The 20,714-nt window shown below is 49.8% G+C and overlaps 1 protein-coding gene and 1 long non-coding RNA gene across 15 annotated transcripts; one reads left to right on the forward strand and one right to left on the reverse strand.

Moving 5' to 3' along the window:
* Window positions 1-6,740: 6,740 nt before the first annotated feature.
* Window positions 6,741-16,371, reverse strand: LOC120755406 (maestro heat-like repeat-containing protein family member 6). 11 transcript variants are annotated; one of them, XM_040070263.2, is made up of 17 exons: window positions 16,242-16,371; window positions 12,899-13,031; window positions 11,830-11,962; window positions 11,534-11,586; window positions 11,286-11,426; window positions 10,831-10,979; window positions 10,423-10,570; window positions 10,027-10,214; window positions 9,801-9,938; window positions 9,414-9,528; window positions 9,104-9,241; window positions 8,688-8,864; window positions 8,399-8,554; window positions 8,152-8,253; window positions 7,700-7,802; window positions 7,390-7,446; window positions 6,741-7,101 (listed from the first exon to the last, which is right to left on the reverse strand). In XM_040070263.2, the coding sequence occupies exons 3-17, from the start codon at window positions 11,936-11,938 to the stop codon at window positions 6,896-6,898; spliced, it is 1,980 nt and encodes a 659-aa protein (XP_039926197.1). In that variant the 5' UTR covers window positions 11,939-11,962; window positions 12,899-13,031; window positions 16,242-16,371; the 3' UTR covers window positions 6,741-6,895. The 11 variants fall into 11 exon arrangements, with proteins under 11 accessions (XP_039926197.1, XP_039926196.1, XP_039926198.1 ...); XM_040070262.1 differs by having other exon boundaries at window positions 16,120-16,254; XM_040070264.1 differs by having other exon boundaries at window positions 11,830-12,025; window positions 16,120-16,254.
* Window positions 16,372-16,413: 42 nt separating this feature from the next.
* On the forward strand, window positions 16,414-19,976 carry LOC120755408 (uncharacterized). Of its 4 annotated transcripts, none has more exons than XR_005701761.2 (4): window positions 16,414-16,596; window positions 16,676-16,775; window positions 17,143-17,254; window positions 18,259-19,976. It is a non-coding gene; the product is annotated as an uncharacterized LOC120755408 (long non-coding RNA). The 4 variants fall into 4 exon arrangements; XR_005701759.2 differs by having other exon boundaries at window positions 16,726-16,775; XR_005701762.2 differs by having other exon boundaries at window positions 16,739-16,775.
* The last annotated feature ends 738 nt before the right edge of the window (window positions 19,977-20,714 follow it).

The following is a 20,714-nucleotide window of genomic DNA, read 5'->3' on the forward strand; positions in this document are numbered from 1 at the left end:
AAATTTAGAATTTTATTTTGAGACTTAAACACAATCTCAGGTAGCCACAATTAAAAGGGACAGCGTCGAATCCCAGGATTTCGGCACTGGGTGAACACGGTAACTGACTCTGTCAGCCTGTTACCCCCTCTGTTCACAAATTGGGTCCAATACTGCGGATTTTTATACAGTCCTCCGCTGAGAGCTGGCTGAGACTGTAAGACTCTTGCCTTGCGGTAGCTTCATTAGATATTCATGTTCGGGTCCGGGGTCCGCTGAATAGCTCCTCAAAAGCAGAACAATGTCCTGATTGCCGCATCCGGAGAAGGTTTGGAAATGTTAACACCGGGCCGGAACAGATAATATATCGATCTGATGTAATCATAAGATCATCAGGCCACCCATCTCCCTTCTCCGTCCTTCTGTGCCGTTTCTAAAACGATTCCCGGCAGGAATTCCTCGTGTCCCTCCGTGTAGTTTTTGTCTCAGTTAACCCTGTACACACCTTTGAGTTTACTGATCTTAAACCAAACTTAAAGTGGATCAATGTTACATGGTACGTTATTACATTCTGTGGTGAATGAATTACATATCTTATTACTTAACACAAATTAACTTTAGGACGTATAGCACAAGAATTGTCTCAATCAAGCTCCCCTAATGGTAAAGAAAAAGCAAATTTTGCTCTTTGGAGCCTGCAGATTCTATTTGCAATGCAAAAACAAAATGAAAAGAATAAAAAGCTTGTTCCTTGTGGACTTTCCACAGTTTCCTCAGTTTCTCCCTATCCTGACCCCAAAATCTCTTTCCCAAAACCGGATATTCCTTGAGAAACGCCTAAGCTTTCCCCAAAACTGCCTTCTTCCCCAGCTTGCAAACCCAGAGTTAGGTTTACTTTTGCAGACAGTTCGAGTGCACAAAACCCCCATCTTAGTGAATCCCAAGCTAGTCTTAGTGCAGAAGGAGGATCACAAGATGGAGGGGACTCCTGTGTTTCCCAAAATGGCCGAAGCCACGTGCTCTCGAATCACAAGGAGCTTATCCCTTTGTTTGTCCCTCCTTCCCACAATCCCTTTCGCAATCCCTTCCTCTCCCCAGACCCCCCCTTCCCTTCGGTGCCGCCCCCGGCACTGCCCTCTCCTCTGACTCTGCCCCTACCCTCAAACCTCCGCCCTCCAACTCTGCCCCGTGTGACTCAAGCCTCCAGCCCTTCCCTGCCCCTGGTTCCCACAGGTTCCCCGCCCACAGTCCCAATTCCCATGCCCTGGGTGGGGGGGAAGCCGGGAACCCGGAAGCAGGAAATTATCTTGGCTTCTCAGCCACCCCTGTCACATACCGACAGTCAAAAAGAGGGAGTGCTGTCCACAGTAATTGGGATCCATTTCCACAACAAGTGATCCAGCATTTGTGTAAAGCTCAGGCCAAATTTGGACGCGAAAGTGAATACTTTTGCAGCCTTTTAAAAGCAAATTTAGCGTGGAATCCTATTGTTCCCTTTGACCTCCGGCAGCTTTTTTCTGCTCTCCTTTCATCCACACAGTTCAGGCTTTGGGACTCCACATGGAAAAAAAGATTAAGAGATTTACTTGCAGAGCTTTGGCAAAATCCTGAAACGGCTGTTGATAATAATAATTTGTCAATTCGGTTAGAACATCTATGTGGTGATGGTGAATGGGCTGCAGCACTAAAACAAGCTCAAGAAATTCCTTTAGTTGTTTTAGAACGCAATAGACTGCTTTAAAAGCATTCTTTTCAATCCAACCTGATGGGTCCTTTCAACCTTATAGTAAAATTAAGCAGCTGCCATCAGAACCTTTTGTAACGTTTGTTGAACGACTAACTCAAGCTGTCGAGCTACAGGTTAAGAATGAAGGAGCCCAGGAACATGTCCTGGAGGAGATGGCACTGACCAATGCAAACGAACAGTGCAAGGCAGCCATCTTCAGCCTGCCCATGGAACCGGCTCCAACCTTAGATGACATGCTGCATGTTTGTACCCAGAAAGTTCCCTTCATGAGTGCACACCTTAATCACAGTTCCAGAGATGCATTCAGACCACTGCAAAGAGCTGCCGCCGCAGATGCCATGCTACCTGTGCCACGGCCACCACCCAAGAGAAGAACGACTTGTATCCTGTGCAATCAGGCTGGACATTGGGCGTCTCAATGCCCTTTAAAGAAGCAACTTACGGACTTTCAGGACAATGGGGTGGGAGGTTTCAAGAGCTCAAAGGGAATGTTTCAAAAAACAGCGCTCACTTGCCCAGCATGCCGACATAAATAGGGCAAATCAGAGGGGGGAGGAGAAAAAACTAAAAAATGCAAATGTTAAATTAAATAATCCTGTTAAAATCAGTTCTACCTTTCAGCAGAAGTCACCAGATATGACCCTTTCAGATCATGACGTAAGCAGACCCTGTTTAACCACAGAATGTTTCCAAGAGCCTTTTAGGTTGCAACTGACAGAATCCTTGCACCTAAGTGACACAGACTGGCATTTAGGTTCATTGGATCTACAAGTGCTGGGCTCCTGGCAACATGTTGACAGTAAGTATGTCATCCTTGGGGACACCAAGTACACACCGAGAGAGATCGAGATCCTTCCTGGTCTCGTCTCATCAAACCCTAAACAACTAGTTCTCTGGCAGCGCTGTGTCTGTCCACCTTTGTTTCTGCCTGAGGGGCAGGTAACAGCTCAGGCTGTTCCAGCACCTGACCCGTTCCCTGAAAAAAACAGCACAAGGAACAAACACCTTGAGGTTTGCCTCACATGAGTTATTGGGAGGGACAAACTCATAACAGGGTGTGAGGTCCGTCACAGTGGGGAAGTAATAAACCTGAAAGGAGTTTTGGACACAGGCACGGATGTAACGATTGTACCAGAAAGGATGTGGCCCTCGCATTGGGAACTGCAAAATGTGGCCAGGCACGTAGAAGGTATAGGGGGAATGAAATGGGCAAAAAAATCAAAAGGTGTTGTGCAAATCAAGGGGCCAAATGGACAATTAGCTACACTGCGTCCATTTGTTTTAGATTACTCAGAGCCCTTGTGGGGGAGAGACCTGATGGCCCAGTGTAGGGTCACGACTGGTGTTCCAGATGCCCCCCTGGTTTTTCAGGCTGCGGCCACTGAAGAGCGCCCTACCCAGAAACTCAATTGGAAAACTGATTCACCAGTCTGGGTAGAGCAGTGGCTGCTCAGTAAAGAAAAATTGAAGGCGCTCCAGGAGCTAGTGGATGAACAGCTAGCTAAAGGCCACATTGTAGAAACCACATCTCCATGGAATTCCCCAGTCTTTGTTATAAAAAAGGCAAACAAAGGCAAGTGGCAGCTCCTCCACGATCTCTGTCAAATTAATAATGTCATTGAGGACATGGGCTCTCTCCAACCAGCGATGCCATCCCCAGCGATGCTCCCCCAAAATTGGAATTTGGCAGTTATTGATACCAAAGATTGTTTTTTCCAGATCCCTCTACGCCCTGATGATGCCCCACGTTTCGCCTTCTCAGTTCCTACCCTCAAACGAGAAGCCCCGAGGAAAAGATATCAGTGGAAATTTCTTCTCCAAGGGATGAAAAACTTGCCATCTATTTGTCAATGGTACCTCTCTTCCCTGCTGTCCGCAGTGCGCGCAGCTGTAGGAGAAGCCATCATCCTGCACTACATGGACGATGTGATTGTGTGTGCCCCCAATGATGACTTACTGTCCCAGAGCTTGACCTGACAATCGATTCTTTGGTTGCTGCAGGTTTTGAGCTTCAGGAGGAAAAGATTCAAAGGATGCTGCCTTGGAAGTACCTGGGTCTGGAGACTGGTAAGCAGACCACTGTGCTGCAAAAATTGGTTGTCAAAAATAACATCAGGACCTTAGCAGATGTCCAGCAGTTGTGTGGGTCCTTAAATTGGGTAAGACCTTGGCTAGGTCTGACCACTGAAGACCTAGACCCCCTCTTTAATCTTTTAAAAGGGGGAGAGGAGCTCAGTTCTCCTAGGACCCTCACCCAAGAGGCAAGAGCAGCCCTAGAAGAGGTACAGGACCGTATGGCCACCAGACAGGCCAACAGGTGCAAATCAGACTTGCCATTCAGATTCATCATTGTAGGCAAATTGCCACACTTAGACGGGATGATTTTTCAGTGGGAAAGAGTGGAAAAATCAACAAAGGACAAAGACTGTAGGGATCCCCTCTTAATCATAGAGTGGGTTTTACTCAGTCAGCACCGGTCCAAAAGAATGACCAGGCCACAGGAACTGGTAGCAGAATTGATTCGGAAAGCCAGGACCTGGATCAGGAAGTTGGCAGGAAGTGATTCTGAGTGTATTCACATCCCAATTGAGAAAAACTTGGGCCAAATCACAAAAGCAATATTGGAGCACCTGATTCATGAAAATGAAGCTTTGCAGTTTGCTCTGGATAGCTACACAGGTCAAATTTCAATTCACCGGCCTGCTCACAAGTTATTTAGAGAAAAAATTCAGTTCAAATTATCATTAAAAAGTGTTCAGAGCAGGAGGCCTTTAAAGGCTTTAACCGTTTTTACAGATGCATCTGGAACATCTCATAAATCAGTAATAACATGGAAAAATCCTCAAACTCAGCAGTGGGAAAACGATATTGTCGAGGTGGAAGGATCACCTCAGGTAGCTGAGTTGGCTGCAGTTGTTAGAGCTTTTGAAAAGTTTCCTGAACCATTCAATTTGGTCACAGATTCGGCCTGCGTAGCAGGTGTAGTATCCAGAGCTGAACAAGCTGTACTGAGTGGGGTCTCCAATTCTGCACTTTTCAACTTGCTCTCAAAACTAGTAAATCTGATCTCCCACCGAGAGCAACAATTTGATGTGATGCACATCAGATCACACACTGATTTACCAGGATTCATAGCCGAGGGCAACAGAAGGGCTGATGCTCTTGCTGCGCCTGTGGAGATGGCCCCACTCTCAGACATCTTTGGACAAGCCAAAATCAGCCATCAGCTTTTTCACCAGAATGCACCAGGCCTAGTTCACCTGTTCCACCTAACTCGGGAACAGGCTTGGGCAATTGTGTCAATGTGTCCCTCATGACAGCAACGCGCACTCCCAGCCCTGAGTGCAGGAGCAAACCCCAGAGGATTGAAAAGCTGCAAGGTATGGCAGACAGACGTGACACACATCATGTCCTTTGGTAAACAAAGATATGTCCACGTATCTGCAGACACCTTCTCTGGAGCTGTCTATGCCTCTGCCCACACAGGGGAGAAGTCCAGTGATGCCATGAAACACCTAATACAGGCTTTCTCCTTCCTGGGCATCCCCAAATCAATAAAAACTGATAATGGACCCACGTACACATCCAAGGAGTTCAGAAGCTTCCTGCAGCAATGGGGAGTAGAGCACAAAACCAGCATTCCCTACTCCCCGACAGGTTAGGCCATCGTGGAAAGGACCCACCAAAATCTCAAAAGGGTCCTCAACCACCAACATCAGTCTCTAAAATTAGAAACACCACAAATCCAGTTGTCCAAGGCCCTGTTCACTCTAAACTTTTTAAATTGTATGTTTCAAAATCTTAACCCACCAATTGTGCACCATTTCAGAGAGAACTGTCAACTGCAGCTGAAAGCAAAGCCACCGGTAATGGTAAAGGATCCAGCAACCAGGGAAACAGAGGGTCCTCATGATCTGATCACCCAGGGTCATGGGTATGCCTGCGTGTCCACTCCCTCAGGTCCCAAGTGGGTGCCAGCCAAGTGGGTGAAACCTTTCATCCTAAAAAATCGCAAAAGCACCTGCAGAGGCTCCACAAGTGGCCAGTGCTGCCTGGAGGAGGAGAAAGCGCCAAACCTTCTCCTTCTAATTGTCATTACTCCTTAACAGTGTTTTTCTAGACAGTTTTGTTTGTATAGCAGTGTTTTTCTAGACAGTTTTCCTCATACTAAAGGCTATTATTCTTTTGCAACTTTAAAGGTACTCAAGGTCCAAACTCTGAGTATCCCCCACAAATCGAGCCCTCCTCCCTCTTAATGTAATAAGAAAAGGGGAGATGTTGTAATGCATGGATGGAGTTTACATTTGTGGTGTTCTTTTATATATCTGTCCCTGTCTGATGGTGCACATCCCCCTCGGGCCGGGTCCAGTTTCCCCCCTTCCTTCTGAACCTGATTGGGTGTTGCCTCTGGGTCTAGCCCATGGGCCCTGCCCCTGGGGGAAAAAGCCATGGCAGGGGAGGGGCCGGGGACACTCGGGACCGGCGAGCCATCGGGACAGGTCAGCAAACGAAGCAGGACAAGTGAATAAAGCTGTAAAATCCCAAAGGAGCCGGGAATAGACTCTCTTATTTTGCCATTGGTGGCCGTCTGGTCTCGTGGGGAGGGCTACACAAGGCTCCCTGTTAAGCCCTGATGGTCTCTGGTTCTGCCCTCTTCCTGACCCTGTGCAGGGATGGAGCACTGCTGTGCTTTCAGGAAACTATTCTTGAAAACTTCCAGCGTTCCAAGTTCCTTAGCCCTCCATGGATGCTTGCCACGGAATCCCACACAGCTGGGTTCAGAGCATACTCAGGCTGGCTCTTCCAAAATCCAGGGGGTTCAGGGTGCTCAGCAAAACCTTTAACTCCACAATGTTGTGGAACTGGACCTTCAGCACAGGAACCTTTCCAGCCTGATCTGCCCTCGTTCCTCTGTGTCTCTGCACAAAACACGGCGCAGAAGAGAACGGCAACAGAGGCCTGTGTGTACCGGGGCTCAGGTTTTTGCGCTGCTTCAGCTCCACAGAGATCCAGGTAAGGGGGAGAAACCAAACTGTTTATTAATGGAAGGGGAAGTGAAGGGATGAGATGGGGGGAAAAAAAAAGGCGATGGGAAGGGTCTGAGGGCTGGAGGGAGGGAGCTGTCAACAGGGAGGAAGAAGGCAGGAGCTATGAGAGCTTCCCACTGGCTCAGCTGTGCCTGGCATCATCCATGCCTGGCTCTCCAGTGACACTCAGTGGTGATGTTCTCTTCACTGGCTCCTGGTACTGTTCTTGGGACACTGGTTCTCCGAATCCAGCAGATGACCTTAGTTCTGCACATCTTTGTCCAAAAATTGCTTGAATTTCCAAGTTAGTGGAGGATGGGCTGTCATCTTTGCTCATGGCTTCAAGGGCTGGAAGAGAGATGAACTACCATGGTCAGAGCTCAGACCTGCGAGGACACCCAGAAATTGTTCTGCTAAAGCTATCCCTCCCAGCACTCGTCGTGACAAAAAGAGAGAAGGGCCCAACGGGATCAGCTGGAAGGTGCTGGCCACAAATTCCCCCGCCTGCGACCCTGAAATCTCTCTGCTCTACCCACGCCACCCCTCATCCACAAAGGGAGCAGAGCCCTCCGCAGCCAGGCCAGGGCTTGCAGCTGCCCCCGCCAGCCCCGCTGACAGCCCGCTGCCCTCACTCACCCTGACTGAGAACGTGAAGCTCTCCTGGCTGTCCTTTCAGGTACCGCGCAGCCATCCCTGGGAACACAGAGCCTGTCACGGCACAGCTCCCTGCCAGCGGCACAGCTGCCGGCCCTGTGGCCACACGGCCTCCTGGCCCTGGCGCTTGCCGCCTGCTGCCGCCCAAGGGCACGGCTGCGAGAGGGCGGCAGCAGCCCCGAGGCCAGGCGGGGCTCCAGGGCGCCGGGCCCGGACGCCGCTGCCGGGGCAGCATCCGGGGCCGGGGCCGAGCTACGGCGGGCCGGGGAGGGAGCTCGGGCTCGTGGCTCACCGATGAACCTGATGGCCGCCTCTCGCAGGGGCTCCTGGGGGCTCTCCAGGTATGGCAGGGCCTGGAGCAGGAGCTCGGCCGCTCGGCTCCGGTTCTCTTGCAGCTGGAGAGAGCGGCAGGAGGGAAGGGTTGGTGTGGGCTGAGCCCCCCGGCCGGGCTCTCGCTGCCCCCAGCCCCGGCCTCCCATGCCCACACAGCCCTGAGACCCGGCCAGCAGCCGCTGGCGCCGAGCTCTGGAGGGGGCAGAGAGCCGAGTGCTGCCCGGGGAGCCGTGTGTGCCACCTCGCCCTGCGGCCCCGCTGCGCCAGGGCTCCATCGGCGCCCGGCTCGGGGCCACAGGAGTCTGGAGAAGAACCTGTATGTCTCCTGGGTGCAGCAGTGAGCAGTGACACAGCTGCAAACCCCACACACTGAGCACCACGGTCAGGGGGCTTTCTCCACGCCGTCCTTACCAGGCATTTGCCGAACTTCATCGGCATCTCCTTCTTAACCGCCTGCTTCAGACTCCTCTTCTTCAGGAACCTGGCTGCACAAAGCAGTGTTTCCATAGAGGCCTGGAGAACAGAAGAGATGTGGAGATGGCACTGCAGCCCAGGGCACAGGACTCTCACCGGCAGGAGGCTGCAGACTGCAAGACGCCAGGGCAGGAGGCAGCCAAACCCCCTCCCAGCCATGCACCGGCATCACACAAAATCTCACATTTGCCACGTGCTGGTTCTCATCATGGCAGTGCAAGAAGAGTGGAAGCAGGCTCTGGCTCACAGTTCTCTTCAGGGGCTTTTTTCCCTGATCCACTACCAAGTCCATCACCTTTTCAAAAAGTTGAATGGAGAGGAGCTGCACATGGCTGTGGTCCTGGAGGAAGAGAAGACGAAAAGATCTCAACACCAACTTCTCAAGGCCCACCTGAGAAAAAGCCTAAAAATCCACAGGGCACAAAGTTCCTGGGCAGCAGCCATTGCCCGTGGCTGGAAGCAGAGAGACTTACATGGTCAAAGAGCGGTAGGAGTGCCTCAGCCAGCTTTGGGGCAGTGGTGCTGGATATCAGGATATCCTTGTACTGGAGAACATTCATGAAGACGGAGAGGGACAGCCTGACCACCTCTCTGTCTGCATCACCCAGCACATCCACAAGCCGTTGAGACAGGATGCCCATTCTTCTGGCCTGTGTGGAACACAAGACTCTGCTGTGAAGCCATGAACATCTGCACCGCCAACAGCGCCCTGGCACTGCAGCCCCACCCTGCTGCCGCCGCAGGGCCCAGAGGCCAAAGGCCTGTCCCGAAGCACTCGGGCAGCTGAGCCAGGAGGCAGGAGAGCTGGGAGCATCTGCCTCAGCTCCTGAAGCCCAGCCAGCCCATGAGGCTGCTTTCCCCAGCGCAGCTTCAGCTGCTGCCTCCTCACTATTAAGGGATCCTTGATGAGAACCATGAGGCCTCTGAGCGCCAGGCGACCCCTCTCCCTGCACTCGCTCTGCAGATATCTTGACATCATCTCCAGAACTCTGTCACGACATTCACTCAAGTCCAGGCAGTCGAAGACCTGAAAGGCACAGGGCAGTGACAGGGGACCTGGCCAGCAGGAGCCAGAAACTGCACAGGGCTGGGCATAGGCAGCAGCACAGGGTGCAGGCACCATCCCAGGCAGCTGCGGCTACGAGAGGGCAGAGAGCTGGGAGGCAGCTCAGCCAGGCAGTGCTGGCCTTCAGGCTCACCTCCACAAGAAATGCCAGGAAAGGCCGATCCCAGCGATGCCCCGCTGTGCTGAGCAGCCCAAGCAGGTGGCATGCAATGCGGAAACACAAGGGCATCAAGTCACGGCGCATCTCCCTGTCAGGAAGAAAAAGGCACCCTGAGGTGGGGGGGCCAAACCTCTCCCAGGATTGACTCACAGTTGTCCGGTCTTTCCCCAGCATCCCAGAAGGGAACATGGGTGCTTTGAGAGGCAGACCCTCCTGGGCACCCTCCTCTCCCAGCCTTTCCCAGTCTGCTGAGCCATCCCTCAGTGCCGAGGCCCTCTGGCCCACGACCACAGGGACTGTGTGGGGCACCCCAGGCACAGGGCACATATGCCGGGGGCAGTGGGGTGAAGGGGGTCTCACCTGGCCAGCAGACCCATGGCATAGTGCTGGGTCTGGGCACAGAGCAACGTGTCCCAGCCACACTTGCGTCCCATTTCCGTGACCACATTGTCACACTGCAGTCGGCAGAGCAGAGCCTTCATGGTCTGCACTGCAAATCTGTGTGCAGAGCAAACCCAGGTCATGCTGTGATCTCTGGCTTCTACCCTGGGGACATGGGAGGGATGGAAGGACTGCGATAGAACACCTGCTGGGGTTTGTGTCAAGGTGGTGTTCTTCCTGGCATTGCATCCAAAAGGCGTCAACCTCCTCAGCACCATGCTCTGTGCTGTCAAAAATTTGAACTAACAGAGCCACGAGCAGGTGGGGGGCATAATTGTGCATTGCCTCATGGCACTTGGGCACCTGGATAATCACCCAGAGCGCCAGAGTTGCCTGCAAAAGAAGCAGCCCGAGACAGCGTTTAGTGCCGAGGTGTCCAAGCGGCAGGACCTGAGGGGAGACAGAGGGAAAGCAGCGGCCCTGGTGCCCCCTGAGCCTGCCCCTAGCACAGGTTTCATCCTAGCTCCTGAGGCAGGCAAAGGAGGCAGAGCTGCTGGAGAGGTGACCTGGGGGCAAGCAGAAGCCAGTTTCAGAAACTCACAGCCAGGGCAAAGACACCTGTGTCATCCCCATCAGAAGTGAACATGCTGTGCAGAGGCCAATCCTCCATCACACTGAGCAGTGTTGGCAGCACCCTCTCTACTGTGGGACTCGATGAGCCTATGTTTCTCCACATCATTGCAGCAGCTCTGTGGGATCAGAGCTCTGTGTCAGGGGCGTCTCAGTCACGCTACCATGCCCTGTGCAGCTCTGGGGGCCCAGGTGACAGAGTCCCAGTGCCCTGAAGGGCAGGGAGGGAGCATTGGCAGCAGGCTTGGGAAGCAAGCAGAGGGGCCCGAGGGTCCTGGACCTCTCTGCCTGTCTGGCAGACACCATTGCACAGACTGTGCAGGGCAATAGCCCTAAAGGCTGGTGAGCCCTGAGCTCTCAAGGCAGGCGGGCCCCGTACCTATCACACGTTGGGGCACAGCGGAGGAGAGTCAGCACCACACCAGGAGGGTGTTCATCAGCCATCCTCAGAATGTTCATGAATAGCCTGACGTCGGCAGTCACAGGGGATGAGAGTCTCTCGTGCATGATCCTGACCATGGCTGGCACCTGGAAGAGGCATGGGGAAGACTTGGAGTGCTCCCTGCAGGAGGAGATTCCGCAGCTTTCCCAAAGAAGTGCTTCCCTTCCCGCCACATTGTGCTGGCCTCAGAGGCTGAGGTGGCCAAGCAGACATGACTTGATGCACCACATGATCCGGAGAGGCCTCCAGACATGGGCACTGTCTGCTTATTGCTTCTGATAAGAAACATGATTATCCGTGAATAATAAATTGTGAACATAAATGACAGTTAAAGTGGGGGTAGTGCCAGTGTTTCTTATAAACTGAGTCACTCAGGTGACCTCATTTGTTACCTGGTCAGCCTTCACTACGTAGTTAGTCATTTCTGCGCATTCAATTGATGCTGTGCTAACATCAGTTGGCCTAGAGCCAAACTTGTCTGTGCCCTCAGTATTTTTGTTGGTCTTTCTGTGTGACATGAACTTCGGAAACATCTGCAGAAGAGCAGGGAAGAGAGACATGTTCCATGGAGTGCTCCAAGTGCAGTGCTCAGCTGAGCAGTTTCAGCAGGCCCAGCCCAAGCAGAGATGGCTGCAGGTACCTTCAGTGTTCTGTCGGAGTGGCCACGGTCCTGCTCTTGTGTCCGCTTCTTCCCTGCGTGTGGCAAAGAGCGAGTGCAGCCAGAGCTAAGGGGCTGCAGGAGGGGCTGGAGAACACAGCCCAGCCCTGCGCTCCCCAGGCAAGGACAACCCTGGGATGACCAAGGGATGAAGCACGGCCACTGCAGGGGGCAGCCCCTCTCCTGTCCTTTCTGTGGGCATGTCCACAGCAGGTAGGATGGGGTGGGGGACAAGCTGGCTGCAGCCATCAGCCCTGTGGCCCAGCTCAGCCACTCACCATCCTGCACTGGCTGAGACTGTGCCGCTGCTTTAGGCTGCTTTGCTGAGGCAGCTGAAGAGCCTTTGTTCTTTCTCATCCTGAACAGACCTAGGCGTTTCTCTGCCATCCCAAAATCTGACGTTGAGGGCACCTGCAAAAGAGAAGCCTTGGAAGAACTCAGAGCCCAAGTCCCACGGTCTTCCCTTGAGCACACCTGCAGAAGAGAAGTCCGGAGAAAGCCACAGGTCACGAAGTCCTGTGGTCTGGCCTCAAGGCCACCTGCAGCAGTAAAGTCAAGGAAAAAATTTTGGCTCAGACACGAATGAGTGCACTGTTGGGGGGCTCCTCACAGCACAGCTCTGTTCTGTCCTGTCCCATTGCATGCTCCGAGCACTGCAGCAGGGCCATGTCACCACCAGCACCTATGTCACCACGTGTCACAAAGGGCCCTTTGACACCCTGTCCCACTCCCTCCCACGGTGACCATGCTGCACCGTGTCACAAAGGGCCCTTGCACACGCTGCCACCTGCGCTGGGGCTGCCCTCAGCCCACCCAAAGTGGCCCAGGTTGAAAGGATTCCCTCGGCCCAGGCGTCTAAGACAGCCCAACAGGATCTTTAGGAGCGGCTCAAGCCAGCAGCAAACGCTGCCCTGCTCTGCGGGCTCAGGGCAGCAGAAGGAGCCCCCGGGGCTGCCGACGCAGCTGCCGTGGGAAGGGCACGGGGCCTTCCACAGAAGCTGGCACGGCCTCCTTGGGACACGTCCCGGCTGGTGGCCATCCTAAACCCGCGGGTGTGACACAGACACGAGGCACGTGTGGGCCAGGGCAGGAATGCTGCTCGGACCCCTGGGGCCCGGGGAGCACTGAAATCGGCTCTAGGAGTTAAAGTGAATCAGGGAAGTGGGGAGGAGGAGCGAGGGCCCACTCAGGTTTGGCACGCCAAGGGCAGGCAGGGTTCTGACTTGTGGTAGGTAGGATCTGGGAAAAGTCCTGCACTGTTTGCAATTTTAGCTGTCAGAAGCCCAGTGCCAGGCACAGGGCCTTAGACATGAAGCCCGGGTTTTTTCCATGGCAAATTAGACTCACCCGCTCAGGTTCCTGACGTCAGTTTGTAGGCGGCGTTTGGCACTCCAAGGGCAGCCAGGGTTCCAACTTGTGGTAGCTCGGGTCGGGGAGAAATCCTCATCCGTTCACAATTCTAGATCCAGAAGCACAGCGCCTGGCACAGGGAGTTAGACACAAACAGTGGCCCTTTTCCATGGTAAGGCAAACTGACCTGCCGAGGTTCCTGATACCGTTTTTAGGATGTGTCTGGCAGTCTATAGGTAGCCAGAGTTTTCTCTTTTGCCATCAAGGATGTGGGACAAATCTCGCTCGATCTGTAATTTTAGGAGGTAGCAGTCTTCTCTGTGCCAAAGTACCCTGCCATGCACATGGTACAAAATGCCGAACCCCCCACTCAGAAAGATATTAAATCTCTCTTCACAAAATGCCCATAAAACGGCCTACAAAATTATACCAACGCCTCATGTTTCAAAAACTAGGTTCCAAAACATCAAAATACCTGGATTTAATATAGCAGTAAACCAGCTTTCGAAGTATTAGAACTGCACATTTCAAAGTCTACATTTCCAAATACCAGAACAACGAGTTCAGAATTACCAAAGTGTGATATATGTCCTAAAGTTAATTCGTGTTAAATGTTATAATATGTAATTCATTCTCTGTAAAATGTAAGTTCATTTCTAATCGTGTATACCATGGGTTAACTGGGACTGAGAGAGCACGAAGGGGGACACGAGGAATTCCTTTGCTACGGATGGCAAGGGAGGGACATGAGAGAGGTATGCCAAGAATTACGTGAAAAGGGACACGAGAAAACTTCTGCCGGGAATCATTAGAGGAGAACAAAGACAACGGAAGAGGGAGATGGAGAAGCCAGAGAACCAAATGATTACATCAGATCGGTATCTTACCTGTCCCCACCCGACATTAACATCTCTACACTGTATCCGGACACAGCAATCAAGACATTGTTCTCCTGAGAAGATCCTTTCAACCCCACCAGAACCCGACCATGAATAGCTAATGAGGCTGCCTCGGAAGGGGGAGTCTTGGAGTCCCGATTTTCCCTCAGCAAACCAGTGTATAAAAATGGACCGCCTCAGACCGAAAATGTGAACTTGGGGGGTGACATACTGACAGAGTGTGTTACCGCGTTCACCCAGTGCCGAAACCCGGGGTTCGACGCTGTCCTTTTAATTGTGGCTATCAGAGACTGTTATTTTGTCTCACAATAAAATTCTAAATTTTGATTTATAGAATTTGGTCTATCATATTTATTACAAAAGGAACCCTGTTCCAATAGACCAAATTGATTCTATTTTAAAATCACAAAATATTAACTTCTAAAGTAACTAAGTGACCCAATTCCAAAAAGTCAAATTGCCAAATATCATTTTTCTGCTGTCTTATATAGATGGGATTCCTAATACCAAAAGAATGCAATATACTCAAAACGGGTTCTGTGCAACGGTATTTTCCTCTCTGAAAAGTTTCCCCCCATGATCCTTAATACATGCATTTATTTAATTCATACAGTTCAACAAAGTAAAAGGTTTACTTTAAAAACAAATACTTGTAGTAGCTTTCTGCTTAGGTGGTGTCTGTGAGGCATTTGGGAACAAAGGCCGGAGCGAATCTGTTCCCTGGATGCACATGGAAAGCCTCTGTAGCAGGCAAAGGGAGTACTTATAAACTATATCAATATTTCACTGAAATTCAGGGCGGACCAGTGACTGGCAGTGCTCAGGTTTGGTCCGGGCTTGTCAGGATTAGCCATAAATGACCCAGCCAAACCCCTGACCCTTCAGGGGATATGTCAAAGACTTCAACAGCAGCACAGTTCAGTAATGATTGGCTGCTAATTGCCTATGATCTGGGGAGAATTTCCTCGGTAATTACAAACCTAGCATATAGGGAATTTTGGAGGCAGAATGCCAATTTTGGCCACAGGCACCCAGACAAGAAGGACAGTTCGTTTCCACAGAAAGGAAAGCTTGGCACCCCAGTGTTTCAGGGGCAGACAAAAGGTTGTGCAGGGGAAAGAACGACCAGCAGGACCCATCTCCACCTCACCCCCCACTCCAAGGGGCCACAGCTCCAGGTGTGACCAGCTGCCAGAGGGTTACTGGGGCACACCTGTGCTGGGAACTGCTAATTCAGAGGGGCCAATGCAGGTATCCCGAGCGTCCCTCCAGGAATGACATTTGGAGCACACAGCAGGGGCTGGGGAGCAGCCAGGTACACCTCAGCACAGACCATCGCTTCAAGAAAATGCTGAGGGAAAAACCCTCATGCCAAGGGGCAGCATGCAGGGTCCCAGAGAGGGGCTTTCACCTTTCCACTTTTACCTTGTCAGTCCCCCCCCAGAGCCCTCAGTCCCTCCACAGCACTCCCAGAAAGAAGAGGGATTATTAGGAGAAAAGTGGTTTAAACTGAGTGAAAAAATCTTCCTTTTCCATGACTGTCTGTGTTCAAATTGTGGTGTCAGATTAAAAAAAAAAAAAAAAAACAAACAAAAAATCTGCTTCCTGCCCTACAATTTTAGAAGTCTCAGTCAAAGGAAACCCTACCTTTTCCATGCTTTTAGGGGCATTAATTGATACAGAATCCCCATTTTCCATGGAAAAGGAAAACCTTGATGACACTTTTTCATGAGTTTGAATTAAGGGTAACTCTTCCCTTTTCATCATCCTAAGGTTTAAATTGAGGGTCAAGCCCAGCTGTTCCTCCTTTTGAAGGGTTTGAATTGAGGGGGTATGGAAAACACCCCTTTTTCTATCACTGGCAGGTTTTAAAGTGAGTGAAACCCTTCTTTTTCAAAAATTTGAGGGGATTCAATTAAAGGGGACAAGCCATTATTTGCCATTGTCTCAGTTTAAGTGGAGGTAGCTGCCCCATTTCCTCATTCTAAGGGGCTTAGTTGAAGGAAGCTCTGTCTTTTTCAGCATTTTAAGGGTTTAAAATTGCATTCCAGTTGCATTTCTACAAGAGCCCCAGTAAAAAGTGTCTCAGGTTAGGAGCAAGCCAGGCATGTATGTTAGTTACCCTAACACTGCCTAGGAGTCTACTATTTTTCTTATTTCTGTTTATAAAGTAGGTAGCCCTATTCAGAGGCCTTAATGGGACTTTACACCACTTGTAACATTACTCTTCTTTGCCATCCTACTTAGTTACAGGTGGAGTACTATATAAGAGTCACTAAGAAATCCTTACATAAGTCAACAACAAGTTATCCAACTTACCTAGCTATACTGCCAAAACACAAAGTTTCATTTCTGCCCTCTTGTTGGAAGTAGTTGCAGCAAAAAAAGAGAGCAGTGTTACTTCCCCGAAGAGCTTTCCTCGCTATTGAGCCCTTACTCACCTTGAATTTAAGTCAGAGAAGCCAAACAGCTGTAGCCCCTTTGAGGGCTTTTTATACCTTGTGGGAGTTGCCGCCTCCCTTTTCCCAGGATTTGTGGGAATGAGGGGTGGGCCTAATCAGGGGTATATTAACCCCAGCCTTTGCTAAGGAGCTTCATTCCTTCCTGGGGATCAGCTGGGATAGGAGCTCTTGTCTTATGCCAGTGAAGTGGGTCTTTCAACTTATCTCAGCTTGGTTTTAGTAGGTGCTTTTGGGCCTCTACAAGTAACAGAGGCTTTAAAGACACCATGAAGAAGAAACCATTGGGTACAGGGAGTATTTAGGTTCAGGACTTTGGGTTGTGTGGTCTGGAATGGTAAGGTGCTTTTGTAATTTCTAGTTGTGGGGTTTTTTGGTTTGGGGTTTTTTTTGGTGGTTTTTTTTTTTTTTTTTAGGAGGCATACTATTCCTGAAATTCTGGGTTGTGTCAATTATGACCCTTCAGATTCTTTCCACAGATTTATTGCCACAAAAGGGATCTGCCCCGTGTTAAAGGTAATGCCTGAGATTGAGGATTGTGAGCTGGGTACCCAGTTAGGAGTTACTGTGAGGGGGGTTTTGAAGGCAGCATAGTGAGAAATGGTGTCCATTTGAGGGCCCCCTAAGGCTTTTTCACAAGTGCAGCAGATGTGGTTGTGTGTCTTACAGCATGTGAGTGCATCCACCAGCTGCAGAAATGCTGTGCAATTTTGCCCTTCGCTAACCCAGGTACCAAATGTAATAACAGCCATAGCATTAGATGTGGGATGAAGCCACAGACTCAAGGACCCAGGAATGCTTAGGAGAGGGCAAATAGCCAACTTGCTGGGATTTTGGCCTGTGTGCTAGTTAACCAACTGATTTTTGGTTTTCTTTATTGCAGCTAAGAGGCTAACGGGCAATGATGGGGCCTTCTGAGGCAGACTCATTTCAGGTCCAACATGGATTTACCTTGCTGGTCATCCCAAAGATAAGTCAGGGGCCGTGGCTTGGAGGTGGGATGACAGGAGGGTAATGGGTTGGAAATTCCTGAGATAGGCTTAACAGCTAGCAGAGAGGAAAGGGATGTCCTCTAAGGGGCCTCTTAGGATAACTAAGGGGAAATGGCTTTACTTTTAGTTGCAGTGCAGAACAGTTCCAGTCTGTGTCATGTTGTCTGGTGTGCCGTGTCATCTAGCATGTCTTTGGGATCCCTTGGACGAGATATCTCTGCCTTTTCCCCTCGAGAGCCTTATCATATTATCATAAGTGTCAGCCATTGTCTCTAGATTCTTGAACATTTGCAGTTCTTGGCACAATGTCAATATCATTTGTTCTTTTGCTGTGGGCTTGGTCACATCTCAGAAGCATCGAATCAGCTGTCTTTTGAGGCCTTGTTCCTGGCTGTGCTGTCATCCATCCTTTCTAGCTGTGAGTTGTAACACCCTTGTAAGGTTGTACGGTTACCAGGAGCATTCTGAATGTAGCATCTTCTCACAGCCATCTTGATTATTGTGACCAACAGTTCTTTTAACAGGTCCCTCTGTTACAGTTGTTTCTTCTGCTCCTTAGAGCCTCCTCCATCTACCATTGCCATACCATTGGGCATCTCTTTTGGCATCATCTCTGTCCTTGCTATTATTCTTCTTGCTGGGCTTTTTTTTATCATCCTTGTGTCACACCATTTGTAGCATAATGTGTTGTTTGTGTTTAGTATGGAACTGTTATGCCCTGTGGAATAGATTAGGGGGTAGGTGGAGTAGAAAAAAGACTTTACAGCTAGCATTTTGCTTTGTTTAGCCACCTGAGCTACACCTCAGACAGAGCAACCATGGCCAGTCTGTGCAGAGTCAGGCAGAGACATAGGGAGTGATACAGTGGTGTCTCGCAGCATTCTAGTGATTTGTCTTTAATGCATGCTGTTGTCACATCCTTGGCAGTTTGCTTTAAGAAATGAGAACTTTGGAAAGGTCAGGCTTTCCCTGTGTCTGAGTGACTTTAACAAATAATCCTTTTGCAGGGGAATAGGAATGCAGTAAACCTGATACATGGGAGGCCAGAGGAGTACAGCGATGAGGCGAGTCAGCACTCTAAGTCTGAGCTGCAGCCTGACTTTCTTCTCCATGTTTACCTCATCATTCATCTTTTCATTTCATTTTGAAGATGAGAAGTGTTTGGCACGGCCAGGTAGCAGCACTGCGGGGAACCGTGACTGGATGAATACTGGCAATCAAGATGAGTATTCTGGCACTTGGGGGGGAGTGGCCCCACATGGCAGAGCCCAGCTGTGGTGCCGGTGCAGCTCCGTGTCCCAGTCCCGCTCCACGTGCCGGTGCCAGCCTTGGTCCTGGCCCCGCTCCATGTCCCAGTGGAGCTGTGGGAAGCGCCCGCAGCGCTCGGAGCTGCGGTGCCGGCTGTGCCCACAAGGCACATGCGCAGCGGTTTTAGGGGTGCCCAGAAACCCCGATTCCCAGCCCACCCCAGAGCCCGGATTTCAGGGGTTCCAGCAGGAGGAGACACAAAAATTCTGACTGCATGGAGCTGGTTCCAGTTCCTTCATGCAGATCATCTTGTCTGACCTCGTCAAGCTCTTTATCATTTCATTTACACACACAAATGTTGTATTTTTATTTTCAAACCCCACAGATCCCTATTTGAAATTTCTTAGAGTCTAAAATCCTGACTGTAACACAGCAGATACGGGCATTCTTTTTAAATAAATTATATATAGATTAAGATTATTTATCAATATCTAGAAAATTACAATCTTTGCCATTTTAAGTACTGTAAAATAATTAAATTTCACTCTTAAAGTATTTTGCAAATGTTTAATAAGGGAATAAAAAAGGACAATGTCCAGCGCTGGGGCGTTCCTGCCTCTCGGCCAGTGCACATGCCGGTACATTTAAGGCAGGGGTATCTATATGCTGTTACTTTACTGTGGTACAAACGCATTCGTAAGTTTCGTGCATCATTCAAACATTCTCGGGAGCTTTTGATGTTGTAGAAACTTTGTTTTGGTTTTCCACTCTGACTTATCTGCGTGACATCCTGCAGATCAGGTCAATATATTTTAATCCTTCTTGTGCCTTTGTCCTGTTATTTCTGATAATGAGCAGTTAACAAATTCTTCTCTAACTCTTCTCTGGTGCTCTAGTTTGTGTCACCGTTCTCACTCGGAGAGGTCGGTCAGCAGATGTGGCAAACACCATAAATGCTTTACACAGTTCTCTCGGTTACACAGAAGCATTTTAACATTTTATGTTCTGCCAAGGCCTACAGTACAATGCATCCATCACACTGTTATTCCTAGAAGCTCTAAGGTGTGTACACCAACATCCTGTTGTCATCACACTACTATTGCTACAGCAGCATGTATGGTGCGTGCCTAAAATGAGAAATTAGGTTTTATTAGCAAGCAGCTAAAAGGGGTTATAAACTGCACTATACGCACAATCTATAACACCGTATAAAGATTAACACACAAATGTCAAAGCCAATATTATAAGGTTATGTTATATTTGTAACAACTCCTCCCCTTTGTCTTCCTTGCTGCATTTGGCTCAAGCTACAACTTTTGAACCTCCATGCTTTTGGCATACTGATATCTTTCATAGATCTTAAATGCCTTCTCTAGGTTTTTATCATCTTCAATTGTTCTCAACACCATCATTTTCTGCCTTTTTTCCATGGTTTCTGACTCTGGATGGGTGGGCATTGTCATTGGTGTATTTTGAACCACGTAGGTAATTAAACAGATAAGACACTGGATCAAACATGGAAGAAAGATTAAACTTGTTATTCCACATAACACTACAAAGTCTGCCTTTTTCTGCCAGGGTAAGAATAATAATAAAGAAAAAATCTTCTAACCATCCTTTATTTATTATAATTCCCATTTTTGGACTGGCACATGGGCTGCTTTCCAGATGTTTCTGGCTCTGTCCAAAGCTGCATCCCCATTATCCTCAATTTGTAGACAGCAGTCAGATGTGTTAAACTATCTGCAAACCCCTCCTTCCTCCTCTAGTCAATAGTCTGATGCTGGCTGATTCTGGTACCCTGCAGCCCTGCTTTGCCTTTGCTGGCTGGCTGTTAATTCCACGCCCAGCTGTTTAGTTCGTTATGATTTCTACAACTGGTCGGGGTCTTATGATGCAATTTGACACAAGAATTGGGGTTCAATACCCCCACCTTGTGCCCAGGGGGCTGGACCAATGCCTCTCTTATCTGTTCAGGTGGCCACTCCTCATTGCCCCACATTTGGTAACCCCCCGATTTTTCCAATTAGTTCTCTCTTATTTCTTATTAAGGTGCCGCATACCGGTATTCCCAAATCATCTCCGTCTCAGTTTGGCAGCAGGAAAAATCCTGCTTGGATAATTCCTAGAGTGCAACTTCCTTTCCATAGGGGAGGAAGTTTTGGATAAGCCCTTTTCCCACGTATCCAGAATGAGCCATCCGGTGCTTTCCAGC

Source organism: Hirundo rustica, chromosome 7 (assembly GCF_015227805.2).
Source record: "Hirundo rustica isolate bHirRus1 chromosome 7, bHirRus1.pri.v3, whole genome shotgun sequence".
Classification (NCBI taxonomy): domain Eukaryota; kingdom Metazoa; phylum Chordata; class Aves; order Passeriformes; family Hirundinidae; genus Hirundo; species Hirundo rustica.